The following is a 16,500-nucleotide window of genomic DNA, read 5'->3' as shown; positions in this document are numbered from 1 at the left end:
GAAGCATTTTATCTTTGAAATGTTTGTCTTATTCCTTTTTTTAAATTAATCAATTGATTGCAATATTTTGTATTCTTTTTGTTATATTGCTAAGCACATTTGTCTATCTATTTGTCACCATGATGTTTATCAATCATAAAAAGATTAAAACATGTAAATACCTTCATGTAACAATTAAACTAGGTAGTCTTAGAGATCTTAAGTATAAATCATACATTTCTGAAATATGGCATTCTATTAAAATGTAAGAATTTGTCTATCTACTTTTCCCTTCTAGTATATGATAATTAGGATGCCAACAAGTAATTAATGAGTTTAAAATACAAGGTTTTCTCTTGTGCAACTCTAGCATGCACAGGAATTAAAACTTTTTTTTGTATCCTTGAGGGAATATGTATCTTATTTTTATTAATATACAACTAGTAGAGACATGTCTTACATTAATAGGATCTACGCATACTCCTAGTGAGTGTGAATTTGAACCCTACATATGTTATAAAGACAATTAAAAAACAGAATTGTTACATTACTACACATTAAGCAATATTTTGCTTCTTAAGACAAGATGCGTAATACTTAATTATTTATCTTTTTAAAATAATATACTTTTAAAAAAAAATCTGTATTTTTCGAAGTGTTTTTAGTTTTTTAAAATTATAAAAGTATTGTTTTTCATTGTGTTTCACAAGATGACATTAATTTGTACATCATTTTTGTGTTTGTGTGATGTTAGCAAAAATATGTTTGTTAACGTGTTAGTTACACTATTTGTATTGCAATTTATTACGATGTTATACATTACTGTACATCAATCATTGTTTTAACATGTTCCCTTCAAGACAAAGTCAACGTCAATAGTATTTAATTATAATATTCAAAGTTCGTTAGGGTCATTTGACAAATAACTAAAATTATTAATAGATTCTACATCCACGTCTATATTGAACTTGAAGACTGCCTAGAAATTACCAATATAACCTATCCTTATATTCATAAAATTAAAATAAAAGTGTGTTATAGGTGCCAGAATAATACACATGATACATGCGAGTGTACTTTTCTACATCTTAATTTCAAAGTTAAAAGAGTATTAAGCAAGTAATGACAAACAATATTTTTACATTACAGATCATCCTCAATATTATACTACATATTGTCTGCATGTGTGCTTGGTTCTCAAATGACAAAAGTACAATTTACAGATTTTATCGACAACAAAAATAAAACGTACTAATGCACTCTCTGCGTTCAGTAACCGTAACCGAAATGTTCAACAATAATCGAAACTTACAAGTTGATACTAAAAATTGCATTTGGTTTTAGTTCATAAACTGCATAAAATTAACAACTTTGGCTAAATCTTCATGTATGAAATAATTAAGCATTTTGTGCTCATGTATTTTCTCATAACTTTCAAGTCAGGATTGCATCATTAACCTCCCCGTCTACACTGACCTTAAACTTGAGCTGTTAGGTCGCATCCCTGAGGCTTGTAGTAGGCAGCAAGGAGTTGGAAATTGCAGAGGGGCCATCAAAGATGATAGTTGCAAATACGAAGCTGTCAAGGACGAAGAGTCAAAAAAGTCTTGGCAAAGCTGGTCAGAAGGATAATCACTTCGGAGTGATTTGTCAAAGGATGGTGCTTTGACCAACTTTTTCACTCAACTGTAACAGAATCGATTTTAATATCCACCTACTGCATGCGTCCCCAGCGTCTTCTCTTATAACGCACCACACACAAATGATCTCTTTGGTGTCAGAAAAAGGACAGACTGTGTGGACGTCGACAGCAGAGACACTGTTATGCACCAGAACACACTTCTGCGAACACATGTGGATGTGCAGTGGAAGCAACGACCACAACCGATTGAGCAAGTTGAAAAATTTAATAAATAAAAATATTAAAACTCACATCAAGGGAGTTGAACCCTTCCAATCACGTCACGATTGAAGTGATTACTGCTGCCTTTCAACAGAGATGTAAGCTGTGCGACTGCACTTCATGGTCTGCAACCTTGAAAGATGCTACTAGAATCGGAAACAGCTAGTCATCAGTTCATCCAATAAGAAATCGCAAAAGCCTTTCGTGTGAACAGTCACAACCCTTCAGGATCTAGGACACTTGAAACAATCTCGACGTTAGTTCGGTGTATCTTCACCAAAGTGCTTCTTGTGAATCTTGACCAAAGCCTGCCGATGCTGATTTTTTTTAAAAAAATGTAAGAGATGACAACATACCTGAGACGTTAACTACAGGAACGCAATGAAAGAATGAAGTGTCATAAATAAACAGAAGACAGAGCGCGCAATAGTAGCACACGGAACTAAATTCCATACAACAAAGTACGACATAAGCGTTAATAGAAAAACATTCCAGTAAGATATACACGCTACATGGCATGTCCACAAGCTTAGCGACCTACACCAGTCCACCACTTCACCTCCTTCAATCCGAAGTTATATCTTCCGCTGTGTTTCAGTTTCCTTCAATTCCTCGTCACAGCGACACCGCGAGCGGTATCCAGCAAAAGCTGTGATGCACAAACTGCACATACTTGATCAACCATGACTGACTTTACTATGTCTCATATGTAGCACAAGACTAGAGTCACATGATTCTCAGCTTGAACACTATCAACAGCAGTTATTATTATTCTGCAGACATACTTTCCAGACGTCGAGTCTGTGCGCAATCAGAACTTACTAAATACTCGATGAAACATCACATGCACATGTCCAAATTCGTGCCTTGACAACATGAAAAGTAATTCGTCCACTCAAATGGAATGATACTACCGAAGTGAAAATAAGTGAAAATGTACACGGGATCCGTGTTGATACGTAAGACTGTGTAGGGCCATGCGCAAGCATCTTAACCCTGATATCCTAATGTAACTCTAACTGGAGAGCCCAGTACTGACTGTGACTAGCCTGGGAAACTAGTGTTCTGAGAAAGCAGCAGAGATACTTCTGCTAGTGATACTGCTAGAAATCTCTCAAAAGTAAATTTTTCTTTGGTAGTGAGGCACACTAGAAAGAGAGGGTTACGGCTAAAATGATCTTAGAATCTGTAAGAAAATGAAGGGGGCTTGACTAACAGTTTTAGGTAGTACAGGGTGTCAAGATGAAAGAGTGAAAGAGAGATGGAACAAAAGAGGTGCAGAGCTCAGGCTCAAGTAAAACCATTCGTAGCATAACGCATCACTCCTTGTGTCACAAATTGGAGAGAAGGTACAAGTACCTCAAAGGTAGACGAAGAGAAGTCGATATAGGCGCGAAGCAAGTGACTCATCAGGGGGTCGCCTCTGTGCGACTGTGTGCAAAATCCTCCCACTCTGAATTTGGTTGGTCGAAGAGAATGTGGAGCAACACCTCTAAGTATGTGAGGCATGGTTCACAACGACTCGTGTTTCCCGATCGGACTGTGGAGAGATACATCGACACTTCACACAAGAGGATTACGAATACAACCTCTCCAGTGCCCCAGCAAATTCCAAGATTCACTTCAATTTATTTGCGTTTACGGATTAGCGCTGCGTTGATTCACAGTGCAAACACTCTCATCGCGCACCCTCCGTCACAGACACACCCAGAGTGGACAGAACCCCGTGACCGAGCATCACGTCCACGATGGCAGATACATCCTTTACGTTAATCCCAGTCTTATCTGAGGCGATTGTTCAGGCACATCCACAACCAGTACACACGGGACGAAGTTGCATACTATGCAGATCAACACATCCCACAAAGGTTAGCAACTGGAACGATATTCGACCGACTAGACGGACCAGCGAGAGAATAAATCCTCTCTACACCACGCAATCACTTTTTTATTTCAACTGAGACCCGCCCCGTAAGCGCACCCATAAGGGCAGGGTCTAGCCACACAAAAATCTGCCTGTGAACTCAGTTCCACGATGGCCACAGTGAAGCCAACAACATTTGGAATCGATGTCCTCTCTGCAATGCAACAACACTGCTTAACTAGAGCCAGACAATAACTGCGTTCGAATCGCCTTGCCGAAGTCAAAAAAGGACGGGAAAACACAGCGAAACTCGAAATAAAAGTTTCGTTCGTAGCCTGGAAGTACAAAATACAAGGAGACACAACATTAGATACGGACACAAGTAACAGGGCATACTAAAACAACAAGGAGAACCGATACATAACTAAACAGCACCAGAGCAAACGGACAACAGACTAAGGCGTTTGTAGGAGACAACTTCAAACCGTGTGCTTAAGTAGAGAAGAAAAAAAACTAACCGCGCTCAGCGATGCGAAACAGCGTCACATCTTAACTGCGTGTTCACAGGTAAGGCCAGATCCACTAGCCTAACAGTGAGAAACACGTCGTGCCAGTTGTTAAGCCGAAGCAAAACCGGACACAACCGCTTCTTAAAAATCTTCGAGCACGCTGCGAGAGTTGAGCCAGCACCATCGCTCAAACCCCCACGGCTACAAGAAACTGAGACGCCCTGAAGGCACCTCGGAGAGAATATCCATGGCACGAGAAGCAGCTTACATACTTCAGAGGCCACACTGCCCGCGTGCCTCGCTTCCAAACAATCCGCCGCTCGCGTCAAACCCGCCACGCAAAATCGGCCCTCGTCGACGAAACCTTTGCGTCGTCTCAGCAACGGCAGTTTTTTCTATTCCGGGATGCTTTGCTGAGTCAGAAACACTATCATTTCCAGACGACAGGCGTTTTAAACGGTTCGTCGTCCACGGAATCTTCCAAACCGCGCCACGAATGGATGGATGTGCTCATTATGGATGAATTCTGTGTTGACTTGGAGTGGATGCTTTCTGTGTTCCCTGTGTTTGGCAATGGGAACTTCGGAGAACTGCACCGAGAACATTCCATTTCTTGTTCCCCAGCACGCGCTTTACAGACATTGGCAAGTGATTTGGTGACTCGGTTTAGGCATTTTCTAAGAAGTTTAACACTCGTGCAAGTGGTAACACTATTGTATTTGTTAATTTTTTTGTTTTTTTGTTTTTTGAGGGAATTCATTTCATTTTAAAACTGTGAAACCTTGTGGAGAGAAAAGTACATTTGAATAATGATGAATGTCACATATTCTAGTAAACTTTTATATGGCCTATTTATTATTGACCTCACATAATTGTCAAGGTACTTTACACTCTTCTGGAAGAGAATAATAAATCCAAGCATCCGTCATTACAATTTTTCAAACTTTCATTTTATATGCATAATCGGGTTTAATTTCTTTGAATATAGATATTGAAATTTCGTACTTCAATACCAATGACGTGTCTTTTAAATAATTTACAAATATGTACTAAACTTATTCCTATACTCTCTAACAAGAACAGGTAGATGTATTACTGCACCATATATACATGTTTAAATTTTTTTTACTTGTAAGAACTCATTAATTTTTCCTCATGTGTTTAGTTTAAGCTTGTTCAAGCATATTAGAGAATGCATTGAAAATCCACCATACATTCAATATTTTCAACAAATACATCCATATGCAAGTAAATAATCCAACAATCCTTTATTACAGCAAATAAATATAAATATAAATATATATATGAAATGTTTTTTTAAAACAAAGAATCAACTCGTTGATAATATCATCAGTCTTTTAACTAATTAAAAATTGATAGTGATGGTAATGTATTAAAATGAATTTAATTAACATTAAATTGTTGAATATAAAATTAAAAAATATACTTGGAAATATTGTATTATTTTAAAAAAGCACTATAAATATATAAATCTATGTATATATAGCACATTTTAAAATCCAAGTTCTGTTATATAATTATTATTAAACAAATACCTTCTATGTACATTGTTTTGAAATAACTTAAAAGGATTGTTTAAGATGAACACACTAAAATTAAAAGCCCTTGTCGATTTTGAAGAAACACATTAAAAAACTTTGAATCTGCAATAAATTTTATTATTCTATTGTTTTGTTGGAAATTTAGGCAATAGAAGAATGTGATCATACTGTGTATAAAAACATAATAATTCTCATGTGAATGTTTACATATATATATATATATATATATACAATGTATTGCAACTACCTATATATGATAAGTTGCTATTTTTGATGGAAAAAGTCACATTGGTTTCTTTGTAACATTCCCATCAGCTTGTGATGAACAAAATATAAGGAATAATACAGTGGCTATCTGGCCTATGTTTGCAAACATATTGTATGTATTTATATTAAATGTGTATGTGTATGTTTATTTTTGTTTATTTGTTCGTTTTTATTTTTATTGTACTAACATCTTCATTTGATCATTATGGCAAAGTGCTAAAACATGTATATTTAGATTATTGAGTTGTGCATTATAATATTTGTCACAATATGGTACACATTATATTATTAAAAAAAAATACTCTTTAATTACATGTTCAAGAAAAGTTATGCATTTCGTACAATATAAATTAGTTTCCATGTAAATGTGTGAATACATTTATTGGTATTGGGATCCATTAATTTGTTTTAGGGGTAATTTGTTTAAGTGGAGGGGTCCCAAGTTCTAATTTAGGAGGTGGAAAAAACTGTTACATGAATTTGTTCCTTGAAAGCATCCCAACAACAGAATTGAAATAAGAGAACACCTTATGTCTCTTGCTAAGTGGACAATACACAAACATAGTTACAAGCCTATGCAATGTGGCTCTTAGTATCAACATTGGACGTTAAGTCTCTCTATCTATCTCATATATTAAAACACTTAAACGAGGCATAAATTGGGTAACAATTGCGAATAAACTTGTGATGGATGAGCACATAAGAGATAGAATGCCGTTGGATGAGTGGACACAAATATTTAAACACACTGACATGTAAAATATACATACACATATAATAAAAAATCATATATACATGTATATATATATTTGGCTTATACTTTTAATATGTGTTTCATATTAATGACAATAATATTCACGTTCTGGAAAAGTCAATGATATTTCACGTTAATAATAGTTTATTCATTTTCTATATAGCCCCATCTAAAACATCATCCATAAGTATCATCCATAAATATCATCCATAAGTATCATCCATAAGTATCATCCATAAGTATCATCCATAAAGTATCATCCATAAGTATCATCCATAAGTATCATCCATAAGTATCATCCACAAGTATCATCCATAAGTATCATCCATAAGTATCATCCATAAGTATCATCCACAAGTATCATCCATAAGTATCATCCATAAGTATCATCCACAAGTATCATCCATAAGTATCATCCATAAGTATCATCCACAAATATCATCCACAAGTATCATCCACAAGTATCATCCACAAGTATCATCCACAAGTATCATCCACAAGTATCATCCACAAGTATCATCCACAAGTATCATCCACAAGTATCATCCACAAGTATCATCCACAAGTATCATCCACAAGTATCATCCACAACTATCATCCACAAGTATCATCCACCCATGTCATCCACACATGTCATCCACGAATATCATCTACGGGTATCATCCAACACAAGTACGGCTGAAATACAGCTGTCAATTCACTCGAACATTCCACATCTCACCAGCTACCACCCAAAACCGCGTGCCAACAGATTCGTATGACGGACGAGAACTGCATCGTACCGTGGGAAACGAATCGACGGTTATTAATGGAAAAACACGAGATTAGGAGTGTCTCTCTCATGTCGGTTAGAAGTGATGTTTATTTCTCACAGCTTCACCACATGAGAATCTGTGCCTTCTTCGGTCTTGTCACTTGCCCTTCGTTAGATTATTATTTCGCGATTTTGTCAAGTAACACGCGTTAGGTTCTCTTGGTAAATCGGTGGCAATTGGAAGATATGATTAGAGCGATTGTTGTTATTTATTGACGTGATTTGAGTTTAGGTAGTTCAATGTAAACAGTGCGGGTGCGATGTTGAATTGGCGCCGTTGCTTCGATGAGCTTTATTGTTGCAATGTATGTTGTAGATGTTTCTAGCGGTAGAATGGACAGTAAAGGATGTTGCAGAGGTGCATCGCCATCGTTGGAGTTGGCTCAGCCATCTATGTTTGAGATAGGAGTGCACGCGGGCATTGACCCTGCGTGCAGCAGCCTCCTTGGAGTTCAAGGCATCTTCGAACGCTGGCGATAACCGCTGGTGTTATCCATTCTTTCTCGCTGCCTGCATCGCATTCAGATGTACAAGCAGCGTTTTGACCCGAAGGAGCTGTTCGGGTTGGTTTCTTGTATGATGTGAAGATGTTGTTCGTCGTCTTTTACATCTGGGCAACTTCGTTTCTTGCTATGAGCATGTGAACGAAGAATGGATTATTATGCGCACCTTTCGCAGACGGTGAGCGCTTTGTGTTTCTGATTTTTAGCTCCCATCGCGGTGCATCTCAATTGAGGTTACTGTACTTTGATCATGTTTACTGAGCACTGAGTTTATCTTGGCGAGGAACCTGATCTCGATCAACTTTTACATCTGAATGCGATGCAGGCAGCGAGCGGATTTGGAATTTCGAATCGCGGACATTCTACTGATTATCGTCATCGTCGAATACATTTAAGCGGGACCGATGTATTATTTGTTTATCATCAAGGGGTTTTACTCAGAGATGCCGGCCGCAGTCTAGCTATGGTTGAACCGAGGCACCAGGCGGATTGTTGTGTCGCGAGACCTTGCCCTCATGGGTGCGCTTACGGGGTGGGTCTCACTCTTAATAAAAAGAAAGTGGTTGCGTGGTGTGGAGGATTGTTCCTCCTGCTCGTGCGTTGTGTCGGTCGCGTATCATCTCTACTGGTAACCTGCCTGGGAATTGTTGACGTGGATGGCATGCGACATCGTCTTTTTTGTTCTGGTTGTCGAGCGTGCTTGTGGAACCAGGGAGAGCTTTGGTGTATCTCATTGATGCTCTCAATCATGTCGGTGGAGATCTCGAAGCATGCGTGTGCAATCTATTGAGAATGGCGGTCTTTCAGCGTCTGACGAAATTGGGTCTGTTCAAATGACATCCACTCACCTCGATATGGTAGAAATCTACTTCGGGATTTAGTCGCCGTGCTACTAGAATACGACGAGAGTTGTGCTCTCTCATGCTTCTGGTGGATGCCACACCAACAGTGCCGTCGCTTGGGACATGAAATGATGGAGATCCACCTGATAGCGTCAACTCGCACTCAACTCTGTTGGTTACCTTTCAAGATAATGTCCATTCAGAGCACACCAGCCAATAATTTACACTCATGCATCCTTTTGGTTCCATGTTATCCATGGACAGTCTGATTACTCACCGCAAGTCTACATCCTCAAGGTAGTGCCCCTCAACTCTAACTGTGAAATTGAATGTGTTGCGGAATTACTTTGGAAGATGTGGTGCAATTATTTATCTCTGAATTATTCTATTGTCTTTAAACCTGTTTCCTAACCCAATTAAACACACGTATCCTATGTAATTGTATGTCGAAACATGGCATTTCAGCCAGTCATCTTCTACTGAGTCAATTTTTCTCTACAGGTTCCATGTCTCGTAGAATTTTTGTTAACGGACTCCAGATGCACTCTATTGACCCCTTTTTTTTCTTCTGGATACTGCCGAATCATTCGCATGTTTAAACGTGCGACTATGCGATCTACAGTCTAGTTTCCTTTCATTTCCAATATTTTTTGGACATTTTCTCCGTACATCCTGATGGATGATGAATATTAGGACTTTCTATTTTACATGTAAACGAAATCCGATCTCATCTGTCATGCGACAGACTACTGTGATCACATTGTTCACAATTTTCACATATACAACTTACCGTTTCTGTTCCTTCTGGGGGATCTGATACCATCTAAGGGTAGCTAATATTTTTTTAGAATTTTGATGACAGGCTTAAGGTAGGCATTGTCCCGGTGGTTCGAAATAATTTTCATTTCAGCGTCTGTTCAGAACCTTTGATGGAGACCCTTAATCTTGTCCATATTAAGATTTCTGTAGTAATTACAAATCATTGAAGAAGTCGATCATTGCATCTGACAAGTCATGGTATTGTGAGGAACACTATATATATTGTAAATCTGTAGTGCGTCTGCAGGAACTTTCTGTTGCTGCAATACTTAAGAGCTTCCTTCTGTTCTGTGACCTGATTGGTTTCTCTACAGATCAAAACATCTCGGTTCCTATTTATAGACTATCACATCATGCATAATCAGAGAACGTTTATGCTACTCAGTCCGTGCAGATGTTGAGCAGTACACTCCTTGTGTCTCTCTGTTTCATTAACCTGAGTGTATGTCGAGAGCGGCATGTGTACGACTTCTTTTGGCAGGTTCGACTAAGAAAACTGGGGCCTCAAATCTATCTTACGGATATTTCACGTGGTGCATCTGGAAACTGGAACATCTTCGAGCTCTGAATGCTAACAGTGTCGCCTCCCACTATTTGTGCACATTTTGCAGAAGTGTGCGCACCCATAGAGTTAAATATTCAAAAGAAGAGTTATGGAAATTACGCATGGTCAATGTACTCATTGTCACCGGGAAGATAGTTGTAAGGGCAGTCTTTACACTTCGGTGTCATTGAGGCTTGCAGATTTTTTGCACTTTATTATGTACAGTGACTAATGCTGAATGTCCCAGTTGCCGAACTTCATTGTGCACTGTACATAGTACTATGTTGCAATAATGTGACATCTGGAACATTTCTGTTGATGGGCAGCACCATCCACCTTGTTGAGTCGTGGTTGGAAGGGTTCGACCCCCTTGGAATGCAGGGAGTGATCATTGAGTTGCGTTCATGTCACGCAACAGTGGCACTCTACCGATACTTTTGGCGAGAAACCTGTGAGATGGGTCCAAGCAGTTTTTGTATTGGCTTCCCCTGCTTATCAACCTGTCACACATCTGAAAGTACAACATTTCGCTTGCGTTAGTTTAAGTGCTTTTGGCCCTCCCGCAGGATATCACCCACTTGAAGTTAACTCGGAAAGGGTTTGCACATACGTGCGTTCAGATACCTGAGCTCTGCATGCAATTGAGTCCATGAGAATTGGCAGGAGTATGAATGCCAATCTTAGAAGTGCTTAAAATTTATAGATGACGTTAGAGTAGGAAGATGAGCTGAAGACTATTTCTTTTTCTTTTCTCTCTCCCATATCTCCCTTATGACTCCCACATCTCTCCACCTCCGTCAGGCCGTGAGGGTACCAGTTTGTGCATTTGGATGGAGGAAATTGGACTATTGTGCAGAATGTGGGTAGGGGTATTGATGTGTTATAAGATTGTAATTGCCTGTGTAGGTATTGCTCTTGTTGTCGAGCAATGTTGTGGCAGTATTGTCATGTGCGACCATTGTTATGTAGAAGGCAACTCTGAAGATGCTGTGGTAGGTTGTTGATTATTGATGTGTGCATACACGTATGTCAGGATCCCAGATTTTGTTGCAGTTTGAATTCTATTAATATCAAATAGATATATTTTTATAATTAATATTTATTTTGGTTGCTGTTAAAAAGGTCGATATCTGATATTTGATTTTATATTCCAGATTTTTCAACACTTTAATATTGAAGTTTTAACCATTGTATAGGAATTAAATGTTAACAATTAAAATATATTTAAGAAGTTTAAAACTAATCATTGAATTTTGTTAATAAAATCAAAGCATTTAAATCGATACAGATTTTTTAGAGAACTTGGAAGATTCTGAAGGAGTTGAGATTTATAAAATATGACAAATATATCTAGAAGGTACTTAAAGGTTTTATATACTTTAGAAAGTATTGTAAGATACTTGCAGTTAAAATTCATTGCATTTTTGTAACAGCTACATACAAATATTTGGATATCCATTCATTGTGTATATTTTTTTGTTCATTACTTTACAGCATAATGTGGAATTTAGACAAAACATTTGTCAAAGAAAGTTGAACAATTTTATTTGCAAGTGGATTGAATCCAAACAAAAGATTTTAAATTAAGACTAAATGCTAAAAACATGACAAAAGAACAAGATTTTGTTTCTATATCATACCAATAAATATATTATAGGTATAAAAAATTGAAATTAAAGTATTTTATTAATGTTTACAGAGATGGATGCTTCACTTTCTTGTCTAGTTCCGCTCGAAACCCACCTCACATTACCCCCTTATATCAACATTTTTTCTTTATTCTACAATTGGCACAGTGCCGATGTTGACAAATTCTACTACACAAAGTTTCACTACCGTATTAAAACTTAGAAAGAAAGAAAGAAAAAAAAAATCATATATACATACATATACTCGTTTAAAAAACAACGACTATGACCAATTGCCATGAACAGCAACTCCAGCAGGTACACTGACTATTTCAACGTTCGCCTTTCAGCTCAACGAAGTGGAGAAGGGATAAGAACGAAAAATGCTTTATGAGAATCTGACCTGCCCCCATACATCGCTGGGCCATGTTTGCGCTATCCTCTCATCGCTACCCAGCGCAACAAATGATGCGAAGAAATGGCTTCTCACGCCGTTTGGCACAACAACGTCAACAAGCACAAGAGTCAAGCTGCAGCAGTCTGATCGATTCGTAATTCAATCCTATTAACGTTAGTAGATTATTATCGTCACACGGAGTCCATTGGGCACGGACGAGGAGGAGCCTCTTTCTTCGCATAGACCCCACATTGCGAGAAAAATACGCCTCAAAGGGGTTACAACTCCGCCAGTAAACTGCTACATAGTTCGTTCATTGTGCAGCACGCGAAGCTTATGGTTTAATTACCTCTGTCAAACCTGAAAGTGGGTTTTCTGTGTCCAGGTTGAAGTGGCAACGAGGAGTTGATATAATCTCATTTTTTGAAGTGCTGCAATCCAACTCTTCTTTTGAGGTTCTACTGCAAAAGGCTTCAGAAGAGGAGATTGAGTCAAAAAAGAAAAGAAAAGAAAAATAAATGTTTAGTGCATGTTGTGAGCAAAGTGTGTGAGATGAGAGTTATATATTGAGAGAATATATATATATATATATATATATATATATATGTATATATATAATTTTCATTCTCAGACCTGCAGGCAGCCAATTTGTTTCTACATAATCACTGATTCTTTTCGTAAAAATAAAACCCACTCTGGAGATCATGCATTGACCACTTTTGGATTTTTGACTTGCAACAACAATCATGAAGTTTCAAAAAAGTGATGACTGTAGAGGCCCAATCTACTGTTAAAAGAAATAGGGCCACATGCATTTTGTAGCGATGAATTGTTCAATTTATTCTCTTCATTTTGACACTTGCTAATTGTGGGTTTCAAGCTATAAGAATAAACAAAGGGATTAATTTTACAAGATTACAAGTGTATCAATAAAAAAACAATAGTAGGTGAAGGAAGCTTTGATGCCACTAATTTTGTATTTTAAAGTTTTTATTTATTTATTAATTTATTTTTGACACTTACAATAGTAAATCTTGAGCATCTTTTAGATAGGTGTTGTTGAGATCTTACAGTTCAGATTTTAACCACTAATCTTTTTAGAGTTAGGATTACTCTTTGTTCCAACCTACTACTATTGAGTTGTTTAGGATCATTACAGACTACAAAGAACTCTTCTTGGAAATTTTGTTTTAAAAATAGATGGAAAAGAGAAGAGAAGAAAGGTTAGATGATTACCTTCTTTGTAAGCAAGTTGTAGTTTCTAGTTAATATCCATATAGATATGTCTTATTGATTTTCAAATTCCTAATATAACTAAATTCTATAATTTAAATTTAAATTGTGTCTTCTAATATTTTTTTAATTTTCCATATTATAAGTAGATGAGAGTTATTTTAACTTATCTTCTTAGTTATCTAACTCTAATAAATATGAATAATATAAGTATTTGTTACAAACAACTTTTGTAAATTTTAATTAAAAAATTAGTACTTATACAGTAAGGTATTACAAGTTGAATATAATTACATATTCTTTTAAAATAAAAAATTAAATATGAAGATAAATTAAATTTTTTGAAGTATTTATTGAAAAAATATAAATATAAATATAATATATTAATAGTAATATTTAATATATATTAATATTTAATATATATTAATATTTTTATATAAAATAAATTTAAAGTAAAAATATTATAGTAATTATAAAAATAATTTAACTATAGTATATGACAATAAAAATACTTATAATTTAAAAATAAAGTGGATTTAGTTTTAATAATAAAATATCTAATAAAAAGAATATATATAAAAGAATATGTTTGTATGTACATATATCAAAAACATATATATTTTCTTCAATACTTATTTAGATAATATGAATAAGTAGAAGTAGATTAAAGTATATAATTTTTTTAATATCTTATTGATAAGCATTCTAAAAGCTTCATAGGTGTGGCTTTGACTTTACACGTGTTTGTAATTGATTGATAGGTTAGTATTCTTAGGAAAAAAATCTTACATATTTCTAACATGAATTATAGAGGTACTATTCCTATGCCTATAGAAGAAGCCAATAATGAAGTTTAGATTCTATGCCAAGAAGTTATACAATTGAAAGAAGCCAATAAATTAAGTTTACAATTAAATTTGAAAAGTCTTGTTTCTACAAGTATGAGAGAGGCAATGAAAAGTATTTTAGGGAGATTTGATTGAGTAAGATCAAAATTTCAAGGATTTCTATAATAAGCAAAGTTCTATCTAATGTTGTATTCTTTCCAATATCATGACAAATTTACTCAAGTTGGATTCATAGGTACAATTCTATCAAGAAGTATTTTTTTATTTTTAATTATACCTTTGATGAAAAATGATTTATGACTTTTTTATAATCTAATTTCATTCATAGAAGTTTTTACGACCACATTTGGAAAAAGTAATTGAAAGATGATAACATAAATCAAATTCTTATGATTATGACAAAGATCATATTTAACGACCATATATGCTACAAAATTTCAAAATCTTATTTGCAATGTGGATATAAATAATAAATCTCTTATTAATCAATTTCAATATGGATTAAAAGACAATGTCAAAGATTTATTATAGACAATACGAAAAGTAGACTCGTTAAAATAATTTATTGTTCAAGATATTTTATATGATAATTGATTCTTTGAAAGATGCCAAGAACAAAGGTTTGGTTGGAGAGATAAAAGTAAAGTCATGGTGAAATTTTTTAAGTTTTCATAAGTTTATTCATCAAAGCTAAAATCTATGCAAATTGATATAATAGATTTCAAACATCTTAATAAGTAAGAAAAGACTTAATGTTGTGAAGAAGGATTAAGCTTATATTATGGAGAACCTAAGCACATTATTCAATATTGTTCAAAGAAGCAACATAATTACAAAATGAAGAGTATAGTTGTTAAAGGAGACAATGTGTCATAATAAAGACTATATAGTTGGAATCTTGCATAATACCTAATAAAGATCATATTCTTTCTTTAAATCCCTCACCTTGTTTTACAATAGAAGTTTATTTAGGATTGAAAAATCACAAAGTCTTTGCATTCTTAGATTCAAGAGACTCAACTTGCTTCTTAGACAATGCCTTTGTTAAAAAATAAGAAATATCTTTAATTAAGAAAAATAAACTCATGCATATAGAAGTCATAGGTGATTGTTTGTTGTCCTTTAAAGATGTTATCTATAAAATAGTTCTTTTATATGTAACAACTAAAGATTATAATAGCTTAGTAATATTTAATGTCATTAAATCTTCCTTCAACCTAGTTATTTTAGGATTATTATAGTTAAAGAATTATAATCCTTAAATAGATAAGATTTCTTATAACCTTGAATTTTTTTATAGTTTAGCCAAGGTTATGCTAGTTAAGTAGAAATCTATAAGTTCAATATAACTAAACTCTTATTGCTAGGTACAAGAGCTTTTATACATGTTGCAAAAAAAAGGTAAATTTTTGCTATATACACTATATTGTCAAGGCCAAGAACTTGATGAAAGCAAATAAATAAGTGAGATTTTTTTCAAAGAAGTATAAAAGAATAAAAGTAAAGAAACATGTATATTAAAAAGAAATAGGAATGGCTATTGCTAAAAGACAAGAAAACTAAAGATTCTTGAATTTAGGCTAGAGCAAAAAAAATAGTTGAGAAGAGTGAAGAAGGCTTCACTCTTATCTCTATATATACTATCTACATAGGAGCTATGTGGTGACGTTCTATAGGACCTCCAACATGTGTTGACTTTGTAAGCTACATGTTTTAACTTGCAAGGTAAGTTTTTTATGTGTATGCCACATAATTAGCTTATTCTAGAAGTTGAGATACATGACTAAGTTGTTAACCAAGTTTCTAACTTAAAAATCAACTATAAATTTGTATATAGTCAAAATCATATTTATAAAGCTTTTAAGAAGCTTTTTCAAAAGATATTATGAAATTAATTTATTTTTATTTACTTTTATCTACTTCTATCTAATTATATAGCTAATTAATAGAATAAATTTGTATATTTGTGAGAGTATGCCCATAATACTTATATATATTTGTATGTTATGAAAAAAAATATAGATATTTTTTTAA

The 16,500-nt window shown here is 34.9% G+C and overlaps 1 protein-coding gene and 1 long non-coding RNA gene across 4 annotated transcripts; one reads left to right on the top strand and one right to left on the bottom strand.

Annotated features, from left to right (window-relative positions):
* Positions 1-1,984: 1,984 nt before the first annotated feature.
* On the bottom strand, positions 1,985-4,480 carry LOC149986232 (uncharacterized). Of its 2 annotated transcripts, none has more exons than XR_016501255.1 (3): positions 4,265-4,480; positions 3,242-4,081; positions 1,985-2,545 (listed from the first exon to the last, which is right to left on the bottom strand). It is a non-coding gene; the product is annotated as an uncharacterized LOC149986232 (long non-coding RNA). The 2 variants fall into 2 exon arrangements; XR_016501256.1 differs by having other exon boundaries at positions 1,985-2,531.
* A 3,251-nt stretch (positions 4,481-7,731) lies between these two features.
* On the top strand, positions 7,732-10,632 carry LOC112277944 (uncharacterized). Of its 2 annotated transcripts, XR_012216838.2 has the most exons (3): positions 7,732-8,333; positions 8,481-9,294; positions 9,499-10,632. XR_012216838.2 is itself a non-coding variant. In XM_024510819.3 (2 exons), the coding sequence occupies exons 1-2, from the start codon at positions 8,304-8,306 to the stop codon at positions 8,943-8,945; spliced, it is 495 nt and encodes a 164-aa protein (XP_024366587.1). In that variant the 5' UTR covers positions 7,732-8,303; the 3' UTR covers positions 8,946-10,632. The 2 variants fall into 2 exon arrangements, 1 of the variants encoding a protein (XP_024366587.1); XM_024510819.3 differs by having other exon boundaries at positions 8,481-10,632.
* Positions 10,633-16,500: the final 5,868 nt, after the last annotated feature.

The sequence above is a fragment of the Physcomitrium patens genome, chromosome 26 (genome assembly GCF_059467195.1).
Source record: "Physcomitrium patens ecotype Gransden chromosome 26, ASM5946719v1, whole genome shotgun sequence".
Taxonomy (NCBI): Eukaryota; Viridiplantae; Streptophyta; class Bryopsida; order Funariales; family Funariaceae; genus Physcomitrium; species Physcomitrium patens.
The sequence above is the reverse complement of the archived record's forward strand: the minus strand, read 5'-3'. Positions and strand labels throughout refer to the sequence as shown.

Coding starts and splice junctions, on each gene's coding strand:
- LOC112277944 (XM_024510819.3), top strand. CDS start 8,304: ATGGATTATTATGCGCACCTTTCGCAGACG. Junction 8,334..8,480: donor ATGCGCACCTTTCGCAGACG/GTGAGCGCTTTG, acceptor AATGCGATGCAG/GCAGCGAGCGGATTTGGAAT.